General features: G+C 35.9%; 1 protein-coding gene across 2 annotated transcripts in view; it reads left to right on the top strand.

Annotated features, from left to right (window-relative positions):
• The first annotated feature begins 5,016 nt into the window (after positions 1-5,016).
• The window catches only part of fand (Pre-mRNA-splicing factor SYF1 fand), a 425,180-nt gene continuing 408,798 nt past the window's right edge, over positions 5,017-21,398 (top strand). Inside the window, exons 1-3 of one of the 2 annotated variants that reach the window (XM_090399826.1) lie at positions 5,017-5,035; positions 5,219-5,310; positions 10,299-10,447. In XM_090399826.1, coding sequence (XP_090255952.1) covers positions 5,275-5,310; positions 10,299-10,447 — 185 coding nt within the window. In that variant the 5' untranslated portion in view covers positions 5,017-5,035; positions 5,219-5,274. The other variant, XM_090399816.1, reaches the window with a different exon arrangement.

Consider the following 21,398-nt stretch of genomic DNA (forward strand, 5'->3'; position numbering starts at 1 on the left):
TAAAACATCATCTAGCTCGTTACAGAAATCGACTAACTTGGAAATAGAACGAAGAAAGGCTGCTTTTACCCTGAGGGTTAAAAAAATCAGCTAACACCGTTTTGTTCCCATATACTAAGTAGGCGAGGCCGCTTTTAAGGCCTATCTAACTTTGTGAGATGGAGTGGGCAGTTCAATCTCCACTGGTAGCCAATCAGAGATAGCTGGCCCAAGGCTATCACTAATTAATCGGCACGCAGTGAAGAAGGCGGCTAGTAAGTGTTTCTATCCTGTGATCCCTAACCCTAACAGAATATATTTAATGTCTGAAAAGAGTGTGGGTGCGACGGTCGATTTTCTTGAGTTTACGGGACGAAAAACCCGAGTTTCCGGAAGAAAAAACCCGCTAGCCCGTGCAGAGATCAACTAACTCTGGAACCGGCCAAGAAAAAGCTTAGAAAAAGTTCTTCTAGTCAGCGACTAGACTCGAACGCCTTTCGTCGTGCGGTCAAGCTCTGTAGAATTTAACAAATCAAAACCCTTAGGGTTATGATTTGTTAAATTTATTTAATTTTGTGTAATTTCTTATCATAATTCTATAATCCTACAAACCATTGTGTTTATGTAAAGTTCGTTACTGCTTTAGTTTGACCAATTTTTTTTTTAATTATTTTATATTTAAGACATTTCTTATTACATTTATAACATTTTTTGATTTTTCCATACTTATATCTAATTACATAAGATTAGTTACATGCAATAATTATCTTCTTAGTTATATTTCGTTTTTATGCTTATTCCATTTATTTTTCTACTATTAATAATATAAGTGTTTAATCCGTTTAGCACACTGTTGTTAAATTACACATTAGAAGCTTCTCAAGTTCATCTCAGGAAATTCTCTGCTTAATTGATTTTCGTGATTCCTTTTAGAGATTCTCTCTCTCTGTCTCACACACACACACACACACACACACACACACACACACACACACACACACACACACACACACACACACACACACCGTTCATCTATCTAGATCATCGGTTCCCAATCGGTGGTACGATATCCCTGGGATCCGTGCTGGGCCTTTCAGGGGTATACGAAAAATAATCAGTAATGGCGGAAAAATAAGTAAATTAAACAAAATGCAAAACGTTAGTTATGGAACAATAAATGTTAAGTTTGAATCACCGCTAATGGGACACTTCAAAAGTAGCTCATTTTAGCGAATGATGATTGGTGAGGGTGTGGCTATGAACCCCTCCCTAAAACTACTCTTCTGCCAATCATTACGCCCAGTTCATGCGTCACTTTTGTCACCAATCCTCCTTACCAGAACAATCGCGTGTTTCTAGGAAATTACTTTTGCGATAATGAACCTTCCACCGACTTCCATTTGCGACGTTTCTAGAACTTCTCCAAAAATATAAATACAAGCATAGCCAGACTGTTTGAACAGTTCAGTTATTTACTGTGTTTTTTCAAACAAAAAAGTCTCTTTTTCAAACAATTCACTGTCTCGAATAATTCTGGAATGTCTGACGATGTCGAAGTTACAGTAGTAGATAGAATTTAAAAAAAAGTAAATTCTTTTCCATCCAGGTCAACGAAAGTGTAGATTATAGTGATTTATCTATTTTGCTTGTCATCGCAAGATAAATTAAGATAGGCACTGAACAAAAGTGTCAGTATTTAAAACAGCTATTTTAAAAACAATGGGTACAATTTATAGAAATGGATTTAAAAGGGGTACACAAGTGGAAGAAGGTTGGAAACCACTGATCTAGATGATTGACTTCATTAGTTTGATGGGAAGTGAACTCCAAACGACTCCAGTCTTCAATATTGAACCTTTTCAAAAGGATATAGTTCTACTTTACATCTAGAAGGTATTGATAGAAGTTTATCACGATATTTTCACTGCATTTCCTTTCATACATATAGCTGCATCTGTATGACCAAATAGTAAACAAAAATTATAATAATAATTATGTTTATTTGTTCCCTACCGAACTTCTCATTTCTCAACATTGTCAGTTTTCATTTATTGGATTCTTGTAGAATCCATTGTTTCACTAAACTTCAGATTTCTTCTGTTTTTTTTTTTTACAATTAATCATCATGTGGTATACTGTTCCTGTTTCTTTACAATAGTGACAGGTTGCAGATCCATCTGATGGTATGCTTTTTGCCATAACTCACATTTTGGTTGCTATTCAGGCTTAATGCCTTTGAAGAAAAACATTTTTTTAAATGGACTTATTTGATCTGAATATGTTGTTTAAAACTGGGCTTCGAATGATCTCTCCTCCTCTTTGTTCTCGATGCTGGGGGTATGGGGAAAGTAGATCTAGAAAAGTTTTCATCTCTTGCTCGTGATTGCTCCTAACATCGAATGGAATACCCAGGGGTAAAGGGGCCCTTCTCCCAAAAGAAAAGAGAAAAGACACTAGAAAATTTTCCAAAAATCTTTTTCTAATTAAAATTCATTTTTTTATTTATGTTGTGTCATGTGTTCTATTTCTATACCACTTATGAATCAGAGGTCAGAGAAATACCCTATAGCTCTCGGATTCATGGCTGCTGTGAACGCAAGGCGAACGAAGTAGTGCTCAAGGGGATCGAGTGCTCCTTCATTTGACCGAAAAGGGCCAGAGGAGATCACGGGTATAATGTATTGGCGATCACCGAGGATGCTCAGTCATAGGGTATCCAATGCGTAGTGTGTATTCTCAAATCGTCTACTCAATTCTACCCCTCCCAAATTAAATCCTGAGTGCACCACTGGTGACATCTATATACAGTAATTTTGGATGAAAATATCCTATTTTCCGGTCCCAATTAAACAGGTCCAAGGAACTTTGAGAAAATAGTTCCTCAACTTAGGAAACACCGTTTTCTCAGCGCTGAATTTTCTTTTGCAGATCAACCTTTATTATTATATTTACTATTATTATTAGAGAACTCCAAGGAATGCAGCACTCTAGAAAGGTTACATGTCACCCACAGGTATTATATGTTTTTTGAAGGTAGCGATGTCATGTAATAATAATAATAATAATAATAATAATAATAATAATAATAATAATAATAATGCATAGAGCCTCTGTAGCTCAGTGGGTATAGACGAAGCCCTTCGGTCAGAAAGACATGGATGCCATTCCCCGCCATGACATGAGGAACTTTTTATCCAGTCTTTTTCGACAAAAGGTGCGTTAGCGGTCTAGTATGAGGGAAAATGTTTTTTTTTTCACCAGGAAGTCCGGGTTTGTTTTCGTGTGAAACTAAACAGGCAAACAGGCCCAGAAAACACAGGCCTATATAGATATAGGACACTCCTGGAATGAAGATTAATCAATCTATTCCGTTTCATTTTCTTTTCCGAATGCCTGTACGATGAAGTGTGGGTCTACACGTGAGCGGAAATGAGGATCAGAAAAAATGCGTGATATTTTGTACTTTGTTTATCTGTGACGTGCTGAAATTGAAAAGACTAATGATAGAGAATTACTCATCATCATATGTTCCCTGGGAATCGACAGATACGGTATGGTCACTCCGATGCTCTGCTATCTGCCACGCCAAGCCTCGCCATGTAGTCCTGTTTTACAAAGGTGGTCTGAAAAGTAATCGGACTAACAATGAATAAACTAATTTATAATTTCAAAATTATTTTTATTTTTCAACATAATCTCCCTTAAGACTAATACATTTATTCCCATGCGTCCCTGTAATGGTTCTCAATAAGATCTGCAAAGTATTATTCTACAGCTGCAATCACATCTTGATTCGAAGAAAAACGCTGAACACCGATGAAGAGTTTTAGTTTTCGGAAGAGATAAAAATCAGAATTAGTCTTGGGAATAAGGTGGATGTTCCAACAATTCATAGTGCAGATCCCTTTATTTTCCCATTGCCAAACACCTTTGTGAACAGGTGCATTGTCCTGATTTAAGACGATTTTTTTCTTCTGCAAACAAAGTCTTTTCATATGAATTTTTCCGTCTAGTCTGGTTAAAAGATAGGAATAATATTCTACAGTTATTGTTTTACTCTTCTCAAGATAATTAATAAACAAAATGCCTTTAGCATCAAAAAACATCGATGTCATGACCTTTCCTACAGATGTAACAAACTTGTCTTCTTTGGCGCTGAATAATCAGCTTTTCTCCACTGTTTTGACTGCTGTTTAGATATCTGGTGTGTAATGGTGAATGCAAGTCTCATCCATAGTAATAAATCGACGCACGAAAAATATCAGTTTCATTCTTGTTAAATGGCTCAAAGCACTGTTTAGAGATTTCATGTGAGAGTGTTTTTCATCTGCTGAGAACAAGCATGGCACCCTTCTTGCGCAAAACTTTTTGATTTGCAATTCTTCATTCAAAATACATACTACAGTTCTTTTGAAATGCCTATATCTCAGCAATTTCACGCACTATGTTATAGAGGAAATTTTTCTAAGCCTTTTTTCGACCGGTTCCCGAGTTAGTCGATCTCTGGCACGGGCAAGCAGGTTTTTCCTCCCGGAAACTCGGGTTTTTCGTCCTGTAAACTCAAGAAAATCGACCGTAGAACCCACATTATTTCAGACATTAAATATATTGTGTTAGGGTTAGGGACCACGAGATGGCGGCACATTTGAGCCGTCTCTCTTCACTGAGTACCGCTTAATTAGTGATAGCCTTGGGCCATCTATCTCTGATTGGTACCAGTGGAGATTGAACTGCCCACTCAGTCTCCAAAAAGTTAGATAGGGCTAAATGGCCTTGCCTACTCCCCGTATACGGGGATTAAAAAGGCGTTAGCTGATTTTTTTTTTTTTTTTTTCACCCCTAGACCTCGAATACTGTAATAAGTTTGGGTGATGGAGGAAGAAGGAAAGGAAAACACGGGAGGGACCAGTCTACAGATAATATAGCAGATGTACAGTATATTACATGAAGTAAGGCATTGGCCACCATCAGGTACCGCGGTTTGAAGCGCCTATACTCATTAAAGTGACCCTGAGGGAGGCGAATTTTTGGCGTAATATTTCTGATAGTGATTGAGGTTTGAATATTGATGTCACTACTGGAGTTACTGTATGTTTTAGGTTTTGAATGAGCGTATTTACCGATGTTCTGTTTACGTTTTGTGTGCGAATGGATTTGTTTGTGACATACACGTTCCTATTTTGTATTAATATGATTTTATTTAAACAAGTGTGCTGTTGTTTTTATTTGTTTGTTTTAGGTATGAGTTTAACAGGAATGAATTTTCGGTAAGATAACTACGTCGGTAAAGTGGAAATGAAGAGTAACATTGGAGATATGTCGATTACCTTTGTAAGTTTATCATCAAATCTTGCATTTTTTTTTTTTTTTTAATCCTGTACTTTCTAATTGCATCTGTTATTAGCTGTATATTCATGTGGACAACTTTACGGAATACCACAAAATACTACGGAATACCAAAAAATACCACGTGATATTCTTGTCTGGCATGGGACTGGTGCCGCACCCTTTGCTATACCTGACGATGCAGTAACTAGATAACACTTCAGATTAGAAAAATATCAAATTTCAATAAATAAATAACTGCAACAAAAACGCCGCATACCACAATGTGCAAAACAATACAAGTTAACTGACTACTGAGCCTACTAACTTGGTACAGAGAAATCCTGCCTAGGACGTGAAGAACCTGTACTATGGCATTTCAACTGAAGTTGAGTTAGCTTCACCCGTCTCGTATGAAGGCGGCAGTATTTCCTTACAGAAACTCAGGTTTTTCATCTAAAAAAAAAATAGGCAAACCAACCAGAAGAACACACAGTTTACAGACATAGCGCACAATGCAGACAGGATTAACTGCCCCGTCATATGTAGCATCAGGTTTTTAAGATGCCAAGTTACTTGTCTGTGACAGGTCATCACGCCACGAAAGGGAAGATGGAAGACAATAATCAGTTGCTACATTTTTATACCTTGTAATAATACCCTACCTTTGTTCCATAAAATAAATGAACACATGATTTATTTATTACTTCTTTTGTTTCCTTTATAAAATCACTTGGGATTCACCCACTTATAATTACTTTAATGATTAATTATCAAAAGAAGAGCTAAGAGGCTTTGTTTTAGGAATGTAAAATAAACAGAAATAGAAGATATAAAAATTCAGTCTAATTTCATAACTGAATAAACATAGAAAGTATGAAAGTTTTAAAATTTTACCAGAGAGCTTATGAGAATACAATCCTTGGTATCAGAGTTCCTTAGCTTGCACTACTTTAAAAGACATGAAGTGGCCAGATATCTGTTTCAAACTGTTGGTTCTCATTAGAGGCAATGCAGGAATCAAATGTTCAAAAAGTTCCAAAAACTTGGAAGAGGACACTCTAGAAAGGCTGCCACCCAATAGCTGCAAGCTTGTTATTGCTCCAGGGGAGTCACTGTTACTAGTGGATGAAAACCGATCAGTTCCCAAAAGGGTCATTGTCTGGGAAAATTCCACCCAGAAACCAAGCTGAACCTTAGCTCAGCACAACCAGAGGAAAGTACTTCCACTGCACCTAGCCTTCACTCTGCTAAGTGGCAGACAAATTCTGCAGCATGCATAGGCCTACTGCTTTCATCAGAGACCAGACAGAAAACAATTTACCTCAAAATTCGGTAAAATTTCAAAACTCTTCTATATTTAGAAAAGTTTCTGAAATAAAGATGGATTTTTAATATCCCCTATTTCTGTTTAGATTCATCAGTTTTTTTTTTTTTTTTTTCCTTTTTATTTCAAATAAATATGCAGTTATCAGTGTATATTCCAGAATATATAAATTCCATAATAAAAATGTGGAAATAAAAGATGAAAAACTTATTATTTTACTATCTGATAAATCTCTGTAACTAGAAATGGTTATATTGCATTCTGGAAATTCTTTTGTTACACTCCTCTTATCTGACTTGATTTCTGCTTTTTGTTAGTGTGTGAGTAGGGATTTCTGTCAATGATAGTGATACCAGTAGCCAGTATTTCTTCATTAGGAGTTTTATGCGATATATTTATTGGACAAAACACACACAGATATTGAATATATATATATATATATATATATATATATATATATATATCATTTCTTACGAACTCAACAACTCTGATATTTTTGGCAGTTTTGATGTTGTATCTCTCTCTCTACTAATGTACCAACCCAGGATATTCTCACTCTATTAAAAACAAGGTAAAAAAGATCTTTGCATTAGTATCTCACTGTGTTAATTCGGGCTATTTTAAATTTGAAAGCATGATTTACAAGCAAAATACCGGGTTAGCTCATTATCTCCTGTGCTGGCAAACATCTTTCTTGAAGATTTTGAAGAAAAGGCTATTTCTTCTGCTTTGTTGAAACCAAAGATATGGCTGTGTTATATATATATGATGTTTTCCTGATCTGGGAACATGCAAATATTTCTTAATCACCTAAACACCAAACATCAAATTCACATCCGAGTTAGAAGTGGACAGTTCCCTTCCTTTTTTTAGATATTAAATTAACAAAGACATCTGAAAAAATTGAATTTGCCATCTTTAGAAAACCTACACATACCAACAGGTACCCATATGCGGACTCTCGCCACTATACCCCCACAGAAATTTGGCATCGTCTTTACTCTTGCACATAGGGCCAGATCCTTGTTATTAGATAAACAAAAGCTTAAAAATGAACTAAAACACCTCCAAAGTACCTTCAAACAAAATGGATGTTCTGAGAAAAATATAAATAGACTTCATTTTCACTGTTGCCATCAACCACCAAATGAGGATACAACTAATTTCCAAGCCTATATCTCCTTACCTTATATTAGTTTTCTCTCTCCCCAAAACTGGCAAAAATCTTAAATAAATGCAATATCAAGGTCTTTTTTCACTACTTTACCCAAGCTTTGGTCTATTTTAAGCTGTTTGAAAGAGAAACACCACAATCTTCAGTTTCCTGGTTTTTTCAAAATTGTTTGTGATTGTGGTAAACTATATTATGGTCAGACTGACAAATCAATCCTTCTCTACTTAGAACACCAGAGAGACATTTCTTACAACAGAACTCGGGCCAGTGCCTTGCCCAGCCTTATATTGTTTTCTGCAAACACCAATGTTGAAGGCCTCCAATATCAAATAGACTGGAATTTAACAACCAACATCCACAAATGTTATGACGAACTTGAGAAACGAATACTGGAATCAAAAGAAATAGTTCTTGATGCCTCCCACATGAATTTGCCAGACTCGCATAGTTCTGCCATTCAATATTGGCTTGCACGCGAATTCACACACACGCATGTGCGTGACATTTCAGCTAGAACTCAGTCTCCCAGTTAAACTTTAATTACAGTTAATTGTCATGTTCCGTTGTATTGGAAATGCAATTTTTATATGGTCTTTCCATTTTTACATATTTTTATGCTGTTACACCTGATGAAGTCGGCTTTCCAACAAAACTAGTCGTGTTACCCAAGCTTCGAAATTTTAATGACTAAACACCCAGGATTTAAAATTGTTCCAATTTTAAATCCTGGGTGTTTAGTCATTAAAATTTAAGAAATATATATATATATATTGCACAAAGCAACATATTTTGTCCAATATAACTGTGTGAACAACAAACAGACATAACACACTTGAAGTTCAAAACCACAAAAATGCCCATAAAGGAAAAAATCATAAATCAGTAACAACCAAATGAAATAACAATAACACTTATTTAAAATAAATGAATCACCTAATCTCACAAGTACAGGTTGTATTGCAAGCCCATAATAAAGCAAATAAGATTTGAAGAGAAAATGTGTTTGTGTTTAAAAGTTGTAAACTTCCTGGAAGTTCTCTTATTGATTTTAAATATCTTTACGAGAAGAAACGTATGATCACTGTAAAAAGATGCAATATGCACCTTTTCACAGCAGCCAGACAAGTATCATAAATCATTCTCACTGTATAAACTGAGAATAGTGAGAAATTTAAAAGCAGGTGATTTTGAATATGTGCATTATAATGTTTTTATATGTATAATTGTGGGTGAATGGAACATATTACTGGAATGTGTTGTTAATGCAGGAGGGTTAAGGATTTTAAGATTCAGTATGATGTTGTTGTCAGTTGAATGAACCTCAAGTAATGAGTTCTGATTCTGTGAAGGATATGATAATAATGTGAATTCTACTCATGTAAAGTTAGCTAGTATTATTTAGTTATATACTTGTTAAGTATCTGAGTATTTGTCCATCAGCAGTACCTGTATAGTATATTGGAATACAGTGAATGGGCTGAGAGTTAGATAATTCAGAAACCTTGCTTAGCAATAAAAGTTGCATTTTTGTCAAGCCACTTCAGGCGTCTCTAGTAAGCAGATTGTTGTTATGAAACTGAGATGAAAATTATCCACTGTCTAAAGATATTTGATGTCTCTTAGATGGCAGATGATTCAATCCAGTGACACACTCAGGATTTAAACTTGGGGGGGAGGGAGGGAGGAGCACTCAAGATTTAATTGGGGGGGGGAGTTGAGTAAACGATTTGAGAATGCACACTACAATTGTATACCAATGACTGAACATCTGCAGTAATCGCCAAGTAATGATATCCATAATCTCCTCTGGCCCGGCTTGGGGAAACGAAGTAGTGCTCTGTCTGCTGAGCACTACTTTGTTCGCCTTGCTTTTACAGCAGTCATTATTCCCAAGCTGTAGGGTATTCCTACCTTATGTGATTGCTAATTCATAAGTGGTATAGAAATAGAAGACACGACACAACAATAAATAAAAAAATGAATTTTAATTAGGAAAAGATTTTTGGAAAATTTTCTAGTGTTTTTTTTTCCTTTTTCTTTTTTTGGGACTCAGGGCCCCTTGTCTCCCCCCCCCCCCCCCCCCCACACACCGGGTGTGCTACTGATTCAATCCACAGACTGCTGGTTGTAGAACATATTGGTTATTCACTCTCAGCCAACTAGGGCAATATCATCCATTCCAGTACAAAGTTTTTCCAAGGAATATTCTCTTAGAAAGATAAGATACCAAGTATTTGGTAATGAAAGGAAAGAACTTACTAGTACACTTCACTGAGAGCAGCTCTAGTGTTTTGTATAGAAGTTTGTCAAGCATCTGAGTGTTTGATGTATCATATGACCTTTTTTTTTTTGCCAAGCTCTTCACCTATTATTTGAATTATGGTTGCTGAAGTTTGATGGAACAGTGTCTTCTGCTTTGATAGTTAATAACTTTAAGTAACAGTGTAATGATTTATATTTTTTGTGTGTATGATATTTTTTTTCTTTACATAGAGTGAAGAAGATTTACCATATGAAGAGGAAATTTTGCGCAATCCATATTCAGTGAAACATTGGATGCGATATATTGAGTTTAAAAAGGATGCACCAAAGTCAACAGTAAATATGATTTATGAGCGAGCTCTTAAGGAGCTTCCAGGAAGGTAATATGTAATTCACACTTATTTGCCATTATCAGTATGCTAGACTTTAGATTTTTGGACAGTGAATTTTAAAAGATGTATGGATTTTCAAATCAGAAGTTATATTGAATTTTTATTGAACGAAGAAAGTTTCTTTTTATGGCTTTCTAAAGTTCTAAAAAAAGTTTTTAATATGAAATTCATTGATTTAGATTTTTCATAGTTATTTCATAGATGGTGTGTATGTGTGTGTGTGGGGGGGGGAATCCCATACAAAATAATCAATTTTGATGCTGTGCACTTTGACAGTAATTTTTCTTTCTTCTAATAATTGGATAGAACTGTCATTGGTCTTGTCAGTTTTTCAATCTCCTTAGGTCATAATAAAGTATTCCTGTATGAAAGTACAGTGTGTTTGTTTCATCCATCGTAGAGAATTCTTGATTAATACTCCACTTTTTCCACCCATTGCAGACTGAATAAAATTGAAGTACATGACTACTGAAATAAAGAGCCAAAAGGCTTCATTTCGGCGATGTGAAATTATTTAAATTAAGGGGATATTGCATCCCATATTATTTCAAAGCCGAATAAGAAACTCTAAGATAGGAATCAAAGAGTTTCATGCCAAATATAGTAAATGGTAAACTAAAGAAGTTCGGCGAATCCAAGTGTAAGGCAACACCTGGTGGTACAAACTGGGGCAACTCTTTGCAAAGGTGGAGTAAGCTCTGATCGCTGTCCTTAGTATTTTTCCATAATGTAAAACACAACTCCTAGGAAGTGTATGCTGTTATACATTATCAAAGGAGGTCACTATCCAGACCAGTTTCGACCTTTATTGAGGTCTCATCAGTGAGTAGGTAGACCTGGATAATACTCAGGTTGTAGTGATGAGAACTTATATACTTTACAATACAAGTTGCCTAAAAAGGTGCACCCAATAAATTACTGAAATAAAGAGCCTTTTGGCTCTTTATTTGGGTTTATTTATTTCAGTAATTTATTTATTATATAATATTTATTTCAGTAATTTATTGGGTGCACCTTTTTAGGCAACTCGTATTGCAAAGTATATAAGTTCTCATCACTACAACCTGAGTATTATCCAGGTCTACCTACTCACTGATGAGACCTCAATAAAGGTCAAAACTGGTCTGGATAGTGACCTCCTTTGATAATGTATAACAGCATACACTTCCTAGGAGTTGTGTTTTACATTGTGGAAAAATACTAAGGACAGTGATCAGAGCTTACTCCACCTTTGCAACGAGTTGCCCCAGTTTGTACTACCAGGTGTTGGCTTACGCTTGGATTCGCTGAAGTTTTATAGTTTACTATTTACTATATTCGGCATGAAACTCTGATTCCTATCTTAGAGTTTCTTATTCAGCTTTGAAATAATGTGGGATTCAATATCCCCTTAATTTAAATAATTGAAGTACATGTTTGTTATACCCTAGAGCAGTGGTTGCCAACCCTTTTCCACTTCTGTACCCCTTTTAAATCCATTTCTATAAATTGTACCCCTTGATTTTAAAATAGCTGTTTTTAAATACTGACAGTTTTGTTCAGTGCCTATCTTAATGTAAAATAGTGGAAATGAGGTAATGAGTTGGGAAAGGAAAATTACTACACTAAAAATATAAACCACAGATTTAATTTTACAATATTCATAACACAGAAATAAGTATATCTTCATGTTAAATACTGATAATGATGATCAAGGTTCATTATTGCAAAGGTCATTTCTAAGTAACACATGATTGTTCTGGAAAGGAGGATGGGTGACAAAAGTGACGCATGAACTGTGTATAATGATTGATAGAAGAGTGGTTGTTAGGAGAGGGGTTTATAGCCACGCCCTCACCAATCATCATTCGCTAATGTGAGTTAGTTTTGAAGTATCTCCATTAGCAGTAATTCAAACTTAACATCTTATCTCATGGCTGTTGTCCCGTAACTAACATTTAGCATTTTGTTTACGTTACTTGTTTTTCTGCCATTACTGATTATTTTTCATGTACCCCTGAATGGCCCAACACGTATCCCCCGGGGGTATGCATACCACCGGTTGGGAACCAATGCCTTAGAACGGGGATTTTCAACCTTTTTCATAATATGGCACACCTAGACTAATTATTAAAATTATGTGGCACACTAAAAATATATTGTTTTAATTTTTTTGATGATCTGGCAAAAAATAGGCATAATTTTGATTGATTTACACATACAAGATACTAATAATAGTAATTACTTATCTTTTTTTGTTCCAAAAAAAATTTAAATTTAAACTATCTCTTTGACATTTTGAATAAGAAAAACAATACTCAAAATAATTTTAAAAAATTGTATTGATTTTTTCAAATGAATATATAATATCCATGTTAAAGGAATACTACTACTACTACTACTACTACTAATAATAATAATAAAATTATTATTATTATTATTATGGGCAACTCCAAGGAGTCCTTAGACTCATTGAAGGAGGCCCTAACATCATGGCAAGAACAACTATTCAACATTTCACACAGTATCTATCATACTTCGCCTTGAACTCATTCACAGTCATGGTACCCACAACAGACTCTGGCGGCTTATTCCACTCATTTACCATTCTCCAAGTAAAAAAACCTAGCTCTAACACCTTTGCTAACCACACTCTTGCTCAGTTTCCATGGATGACCCCAGTCCTCCCACCACCAGTCCTGTTCTCAAAAATATCCTCTGAATTAATCTTATAGAAACCCTTCAATAATTTGAATGTCTCAATCATATCACCCCTTTTCTGCCTATCAACCAATTTCTGCTACCCACAAATCTTCAACCTGTGCTCATAAAGTTCATTCCATAGACCTGCTATTATCTTGGTCACTTGCCTTTGGATCCTCTTCACCTCCTAAGAAGAAACCCTGACGCCCAAATCTGGGCACAGTAGTCATGATGGGGTCTTATCAAGGCTCGATACAGAAGAACAATAACTTGCTTGTCTCTGCTCGTGAAAGTATTCTTCAGTAACCAAGTGATTTCATGAGCTGGTGTAGCCACTTTTGCAATGTGCCCCCTAAACTTCAACTCCCTATCTGCCAACACTCCCAAATCCCTGGCTTCGTCAATCTCCTGGAGTACAGTTCCACCGATGTGGTATACTGCTGCTAATCTTTTCACCCCAAAATGCATAACCTTACTTTTTTCCACATTAAATTGACTTCCATTCTCCTTAGCCCAGTCCTTGAAGCTATCCAAATCATCCTGCAAAATTTTGACATCCTGTGCACTCACTATTGCTCTACCCAACTTTGCATCATCAGCAAACAAATGAACAGTTCCTCTCAGATCCTTTCCTATATTATTACTGAACAAATTAAATAGTAGTGGTCCAAGAACAGAACCATGCGGCACACCACTAGTCACAGGCTGTCTTTGGACTCTACTCCTGAATAAACTACTCTCTGATATCTCTCCATCAATCACCCTCCTATCTATCTCACCAACCCTATATCCATCCCCATATGCTGCAGTTTACTGATTAGAATTCCATGAGGTATCCTATCAAAGGCCTTAGCATGGTCCAGTAGAATCACTGTAAACCCATTACCCTTATCCAGTTCAGCCGTCACACTGTTATAAAATGTGAGCAAGTTACTGAGGCATGATCTACCCTTCACAAAACCATGTTGTCCCCCATGCAGTATCCCATTTTCATCTATCCAATCCTGTATTTTTTTCTTGACTAATTTCTCCAAGACCTTCACAGTGATTCCTGATATGCTAATTGGTCGGTAATTTACAACAGCAGTCTTGGAACCTCCTTTATGCAATGGAACTATTTTCCCCTCTTTCCTCCCCCTCGGGACTAACCCAGACCCAAGAATCAAATTAAACAGAATGGTCAAGGGCACTGATAATTCTTTAGCTGCTTCACGTATGACCCGAGCTGGTATACCATGCAATCCCACAGATGTATTCACATTGAGGTTTTGTAATAGTCTATTCACCTCCACTTCATTCACCACAATTCCCGTATAAGCTATTGGTTCCTTCATTCCTGCTATATCACCACCTGGATGGTATACTCTTGCAAAGTGCTCGCTCAGTAATTCCACTATATCAACTGATTCGGTTACTTCCCTACCATCGGCATTCCTTAAAATCATTCTGCCGTATACATTTTTTCTTTTACTTGCAATATATCAAAAAAACTGTTTGGGATTCTCTTTAGCTTGCGTGGCTAATTCCATTTAATAATCTGCTTTTGCTTTTCTTACCACACTCGTTACCCATCTGGCCTGCACTTTATACTCTTCGTGTGCCTGCAGGTCACCTTTCTCCTTAAATTCCCTCCACAGTTGTTTCTTTTTTTGAAGCTCAAGCTTAATGGTGTTATTCATCCATTTAACCCCTACTTGATTTACTATTCGGACTCTAGGTATACACTCAGCCATTACCTCCTGCAAACACTCCTTAACCACCTCCCCATGCACTATCATCCAGCCTTTGCAGTTTTACATGTCATGGCACTGAACCAAGCAATCTCCTAAACTTGTCATACTTACTCGCACAGTAATTTAATTCCACATGTACCTGGTCTTAATTGAAAATTCCACACATTTAGCCACCTCCAAGGTGGCTTATGATCACTCTCACCAATTGGTGGCAACGTGGCGATATTCATTACAGTCAAATTCTCAGATGCAATTACTAGGTCAAGCACTCTCAAACCCCTAGTGTTTTCCATTACATGCTGTCTCAGATAGTTATCCCTTAATAACTGCATAAAATCCAATTCCTTCCTGCCATGTGTCCATCCACTCCTCCTTCCAATCAATGTTACCATAGTTGACTTCCCCCATAATAATTACCCTCCTTCCACTCATTGCGTCTATTTGCTTATGCATACTATATCCACCATCTATTCCATCACCTGGTCTATAGCAGCTCTCAACTGTATATTTTGTTCTGCTAGTCTCAAACTCATACCGAATAGCCTCAAATGTTCTCTTTTCTCTATCCTGCAGTTCAATTTCTATTCTCCTTGGCTTCATCAACTATCATCAATAACACTCCTCCCCCCCATTTTATTCTCTCTGTCCCTCCTGAACACACAAAACCCTTCACATTCTATCCCACTAAGTATATCATCTTTTGCCAGCCATGTTTCACTAATGCCAATAACCTGTGGCCAGGAAGAGCCAACCAAGGCCGAAAATTCTTCCTTCTTGTTCCTAATACTCCCGGAATTAGCATACATGAAAGGCAGAAGCCCATTAGTCCCACCCCTATCTCGATGCCTTATACTAACTATCCTATTCTGATATGTTGTCCTTCTTACCAGCTCGGGCACATTATACATTCTTAAACACAACTGCCTCCCTGAAGTCCGCATATCCACTCCTTAATAACACTAGTTTTCCAGAATTCTGCACATCCACATTCAGTTCATTCAACAACACTTTTTCCAGTCTCCGCACACCAAATTTATTCAGATGCAAACCATCCATCTTGTATAAATCTCTTCGCTCATCAAACTCACTCCACACGTCCACAAACTCCACACCACTCCTTCTGCATAACCTGCGCATAGAATATTTACAATTATGGCCCCCCTCAACTCTTCTCTGTCATACCTTGGCAACAGACTCTCCATCTGAACCCTCTCACTCTTTTCTTTTGCTACCTCTAGTAATTCCTTCAAATCCTCTCTCATAGCAATTTTTTCCCCTTTTTAATATTCAATGATGAACAAATGATTTCAATTTTAAATCATTTGTTCCTGCCACTACTATCATTTCTTTCACCCTCTGCTTTTGTGCTCTAATAGACTCATTTACATCCGTAGTTTTCGTACCCAGTAAGTACGATTTAGTCAAACTGTCATCTATTACACCTCTTACTAATGAATCACCATACAAGACTCGCTCCTTCATTTTTCTTACAATCCCGATCATACTCTTATTCCTCTTATCACTTATTTACTTCTTTCCATTAGCTGATGTGCTCGGTAAGCAATTTTTCAATCACTCCAGCTGCCGCTTTACCATATGCATCACTCCGCGCAACCGTGCGATCTCACTCATTGCAACTAACTCTTCATTTTTTTTATCCATTCTCTCACTCTGTATTTTTACTTTCACTCTCACTTTCAACTCTGCTCTCAAAGCTTTCTGGTACTACATTGCAAATTCCTATTATATCACTATTTTCTATCACATTCTGGCTTTCATCAACAACATCAATCTTGTGACCTGAGACACACTTCAAATCCTCACTTTCCTTACACTTTCGGCACACTTTCCCACCACTATCATTATCAAACCAAATCTGATGTCTTGTGTCTTTATTATGCCATACGCAAAATAAAGGAGATAAATCGAACCAAACTCCAGCCGCTCTCAGAAAAGCCCACATCCCGCAGACGTTACACTGAACAAACACCCTTAAGTTAAAATTTTTAAACAGTGACGGCAATGATTTGGTTGCTATTGTCTTTCTTCTCATTGGTGCCATGTGCTACACTATCTATCATATCTTATCAAGATACTAATTTAAATAATGCAGAAATCACACAGGCACACTAAGTTACCAAAAGTAAACAATACTACGTTAAGATTCGAGCAATATTGCCAATTATTACTCAAAATAACACTTATCTTTTCGGGAGCTCTCTACAAACATTACATACTGTGAAGCCCTCTAGTGGCAAAAAATTAACCGAATAAAAAAAAAACAAACAATAAAAGAGCTCTTACCAGTTACCTTAAAAATAAGAGAATTAAATGAAGTTATTTGTGAACACATTATCAGAAGATTAAAGCTAATTAACACACAATTTTAAACTGATTCACCAACTATAAGTTTTGTAAAATATATTCACAAATCCCGCGGCACACCGGTTGAAAATCGCTGCCTTAGAGGGTTCCTATGTTTATATTATATAATTTGTTTTGACAAGGAATATTTCCCTTGAGAAAATAATTTTATTTTGTGATTCACACATTGCACAAGGGCACATTGACTAAGTGGTTCTTACCTACTCACCAGGAATTTTTAGCACTTTTTTTTTAGAGCAAGACTAAGTTAGCGGGTTTTTTGAATGGAGGCAGTTGCATTTTTAAACCAGTTTAAACAGAGTAGATTTTTTTTCCTTTTTGAAAATAAACTGGTGCAAGGAAGGACATTTTAATTTTGAGATATACTAATATATCACAGTCCCATCTGTAATCTAAATAATCTGACCTGAGAACAGGGTTAATTCAAAGCTTCAGTAGTCTAAAATTAGTGATTTGAATGAAAGTAATTTGAATTAATGTTTTTCCATAATGTTCACTCCTTTTTGTGTGTGTGTCTCGCACCCACAAAAGGCTTCTATAAACATATAGTACATTCGTACTGTGGGTGCTAAGGATTTTTTTTTTTTTTTTTTTTCATATTTGTAGCTCAGTGGAAGTGGTGTGTGCTGTTCATGGCACTAGACTGCCTGAAGAAAGAGAGTGTCATAAGTTCAGTTCTAATCGCCGACTAGAGAAACTTTTACTAAGCCTTTTTTTAACTGGTTCTTGAGTTAGTTGATCTCTGGCATGGGCAAGTGGGTTTCTCATCCCATAAACTCGAGAAAATCGACCATAGAACCCACGCTATTTTCAGACAATAAATATAGTATTAGGATAAGGATCCATTAGATGGTAGACTTATCAATTAGCTGTCCTCACTGGCTGCCCATGTATAATTAGTGATAATCTTCGACCAGTCCCTCAGCCTCCAAAAGTTAGAGAGGACTAAAATGGCCTTGCCTACTCCGTATAGGAGAATAAAAGACTAGCTGATGATTTTTGATGATATATTTCTTGTATTTTTTTAATTTATTTATTTACATATCTGGGAGATGAAATTCACATCCCTCACTAAATATAATCATAAAAATCCATGCCCATAGTGAGATTCGAACCTGCAGCCTGTTGGTTGGAAAGTATAAGTGCTCACCATTTGGCTAACCATGCCAGCAAGGTTGAATAACACTGTCAAGAGAGAATACACTGCTCCTATTAGACAACTATCAACAGTGAAGTAAAAAATATCTGAGAATTGATATTTATGAAACTGTCATTTTCCTGCAGTCATTTCTTGAATCTGTGTTTATTTAAAAAACTTTGTTATAGTTCGCCCACTGATTAGAGATCCCTCGACACTTCTGCGCTTGTCAGAAAAAGGCGAATCCATTCCGATAACAGGATAATGAATCTGTCTTCTGGGATGAGTTTGTTTATTATTACAGGTCGGAAAATTTAGCTTTTCTTTTACGAACGTTGCTGCTTTTGAAGTGTAACTATTTTGCTTGTATAACAGTTGGGAAAATGTATGTAGAGTATTAACAAAATTAAAAAAGATATAGCATAAAACAAAAATTTAACTAAGTTTATTTTTAAGAAAGTTTTCTGTAAAATAAAAATAATTCTATAGAAATTTTTTCAAATGAACTTAGATATATATTCTAAACTTACAGTTGAGAGAATTGAGACACTTTAATGTCCTAAACCGATTAATTATTTATGACTTGTTGTGACTCGTTTAACAAACCCATGCAAAAAAAATGTTGGATAAAAATACCATTATCAAATCCTTTTAATCTTCATAGTCATCTGAATCGGTGTCCGAATCGCCATCACTTTCACTTAAACTGATCACCAAAGGTTCGCATAATTCTTCGATAATTCCGTCTCTGTCCCAATACGTATTTTCCAATGAGGTGACACGAGAGGAATATTTTCCCCAATTTTGAACTGTAATACTTTCAATCGCCTGTTCTGAAAGCTTAAATAAGTTTCGACATGTCAATATCCCCAGTTACGTTGCGATGGCGAATGAAACTTTTCACTTCTGTGCAAACACACTCAATAGAATTAATATCGCAATGATGTGGTAGCCTGAAAGCTAGAAGTCCATGCTCTTTGAGCATCATGTCGAATTTAAATAGTTTAGTTGTGGGCGAGTTTCTTTTTGACCAAATTAAGCAATTCAATTTTTCGCATATCTGGGGAATGAGAAATGTTATTTGCAGAGAACCAATCCATAGGAACTTGCTTCTTATTAGACTAATTTGGAACTTTGTTTAATCGAACAGAGTGATATGAAGCGTTATCAATTATAACAACAGCATTTTTAGGTAGGTTTGGAATCAATTTTTCTTCTGCCCACTTTTTGAAGGTCATAGAATTTATTTGCCCATAGTAATCACCAGTAGTTGAATTGGCTTTGTATAGTAAATTTGAATTCGGTAAAAAAACTTATTTCTCCACCCATACACAAAATTATTATGCGCCGCGAGGCATTTCTGGTTTGTAGCACTCCACATTCTTCTTTGGACTGCCAACATTTTCCATAAGTTAAATTACTATCAATCCAAGTTTCATCTAGATACACAATCAGTCTTTTCTCCTCCCTGAGACGTCTTATTGCTCTCAAATACTGCGTTCTAGATAAAACAATGTCACTTCGCTCCATAATAAGTTTCCTTTTATTCTGGGACTTTTTAAAACAAAATCCGATTTCATGTATATTTTCCTTAAAGTTTGCCTTAAACTTGTTGACTGTACTGGATCCATCATACAAATTAATAATAAAAAAAAAATGCAAAAAAGCAACAACAAAAATCAAGCTAGTACTAGTACAGCGACAGACAAGAAAGCATGTGATTTCGTATGTTGGCAACCAATTCGTACATCCTTCATTTCTTTCTCCCCTTCAGCATGAATCGACTATTCTTGGCAAAATGCCAAGGAGAGACCTACAAAAGGTGGGCATACTATATCAAGATTACTTCTCTTTCTCTTTCTGGGAGCCAGATCAAGAGGTGATGCATGGCATTATACATGTCTGTAAGGATATGTGCCTTGCATTATGGGATACTAAGGCAAGTGATATGGAGTCATTAGCTTCTATATACGAGTTACCCCAGTCCTGAAAATATTTCACGTGCCCTTACCTCCCCAAAAAATGACCATAATTGAAAGTGTGGCTGCAGCACATTTTATTAAATCAGAATGCCAATGCCATTATCCCCACTTCATTCTTCATTGATGCTTTCTTATTAGCATTTATCAACAGCAGCGGTGTAATTAGAGCTTTTTCCACCCCTCTCATTAAACACCAAAAATATTACAAAAAGTCAAAATGATGTCTAGGGAAATAAATTAAAACACTGTGTTTATTTTTGAAGTAAAATTTTAATTTCAACATTCTAAAATATTATTTTTCTTGCTTTTCTGTTAGCAAAATCGTCGATAACATTGACGAAGTCTATTTCATAATAATGTAGGTAATTCTTAATCAATTTTATTTAGAAAAACTCCTCTCACAACTAGATACTTACAGCAATCATGAGGAAAATTTGCAGTAGTATTACAATATTTGGAACTGAATTCTCGAGACTGTATTTTAGAATTAACTATAAAAGTTCAAAAAGGTTCAAAGTGCCACCCGGGGCAGACTGCCCCTTCCACCCCTCCTTTGCTATGCCTCTGATCAACAGCAACTACAATAGATGACTACATAGTTAGTATACAGTTTGTGTGCATTCAGATGAGAAAGAGTGTACATCTTATCTATATCTGATATACTGTACACCTGCAGAGCATGTTATTTATGACTATTGTAAGCTGTTAATGTAATTTGTACTAAAGAAAGTCTTAGTTATATTTATTGTGTATTTTTGTTTTTATGGTTAAGCTAAATGGATTTTTAAAGTTCTGTATAACTTGAGATCTTGGTTAAATTGCTTTAAAAAAAAATTCATTTAATTAAAGAATACATTTCAGCGATCTGTGAAATCATGATTTTATAGATTGCACTCTAGTTGAAAACATAGCTCACAAAGGTTTCGATTGAATCTAATTACAATTGTGTCAATTTTAACACATTGTTAAAATGAAAAAAGAACTTCACATAATATTTGGTTTTTACTATTTTTTTAATT

Source organism: Typopeltis vanoorti, chromosome 1 (genome assembly GCF_054136105.1).
Source record: "Typopeltis vanoorti isolate ZY-2024b chromosome 1, IOZ_Tvanoo_1.0, whole genome shotgun sequence".
Classification (NCBI taxonomy): Eukaryota; Metazoa; Arthropoda; class Arachnida; order Uropygi; family Thelyphonidae; genus Typopeltis; species Typopeltis vanoorti.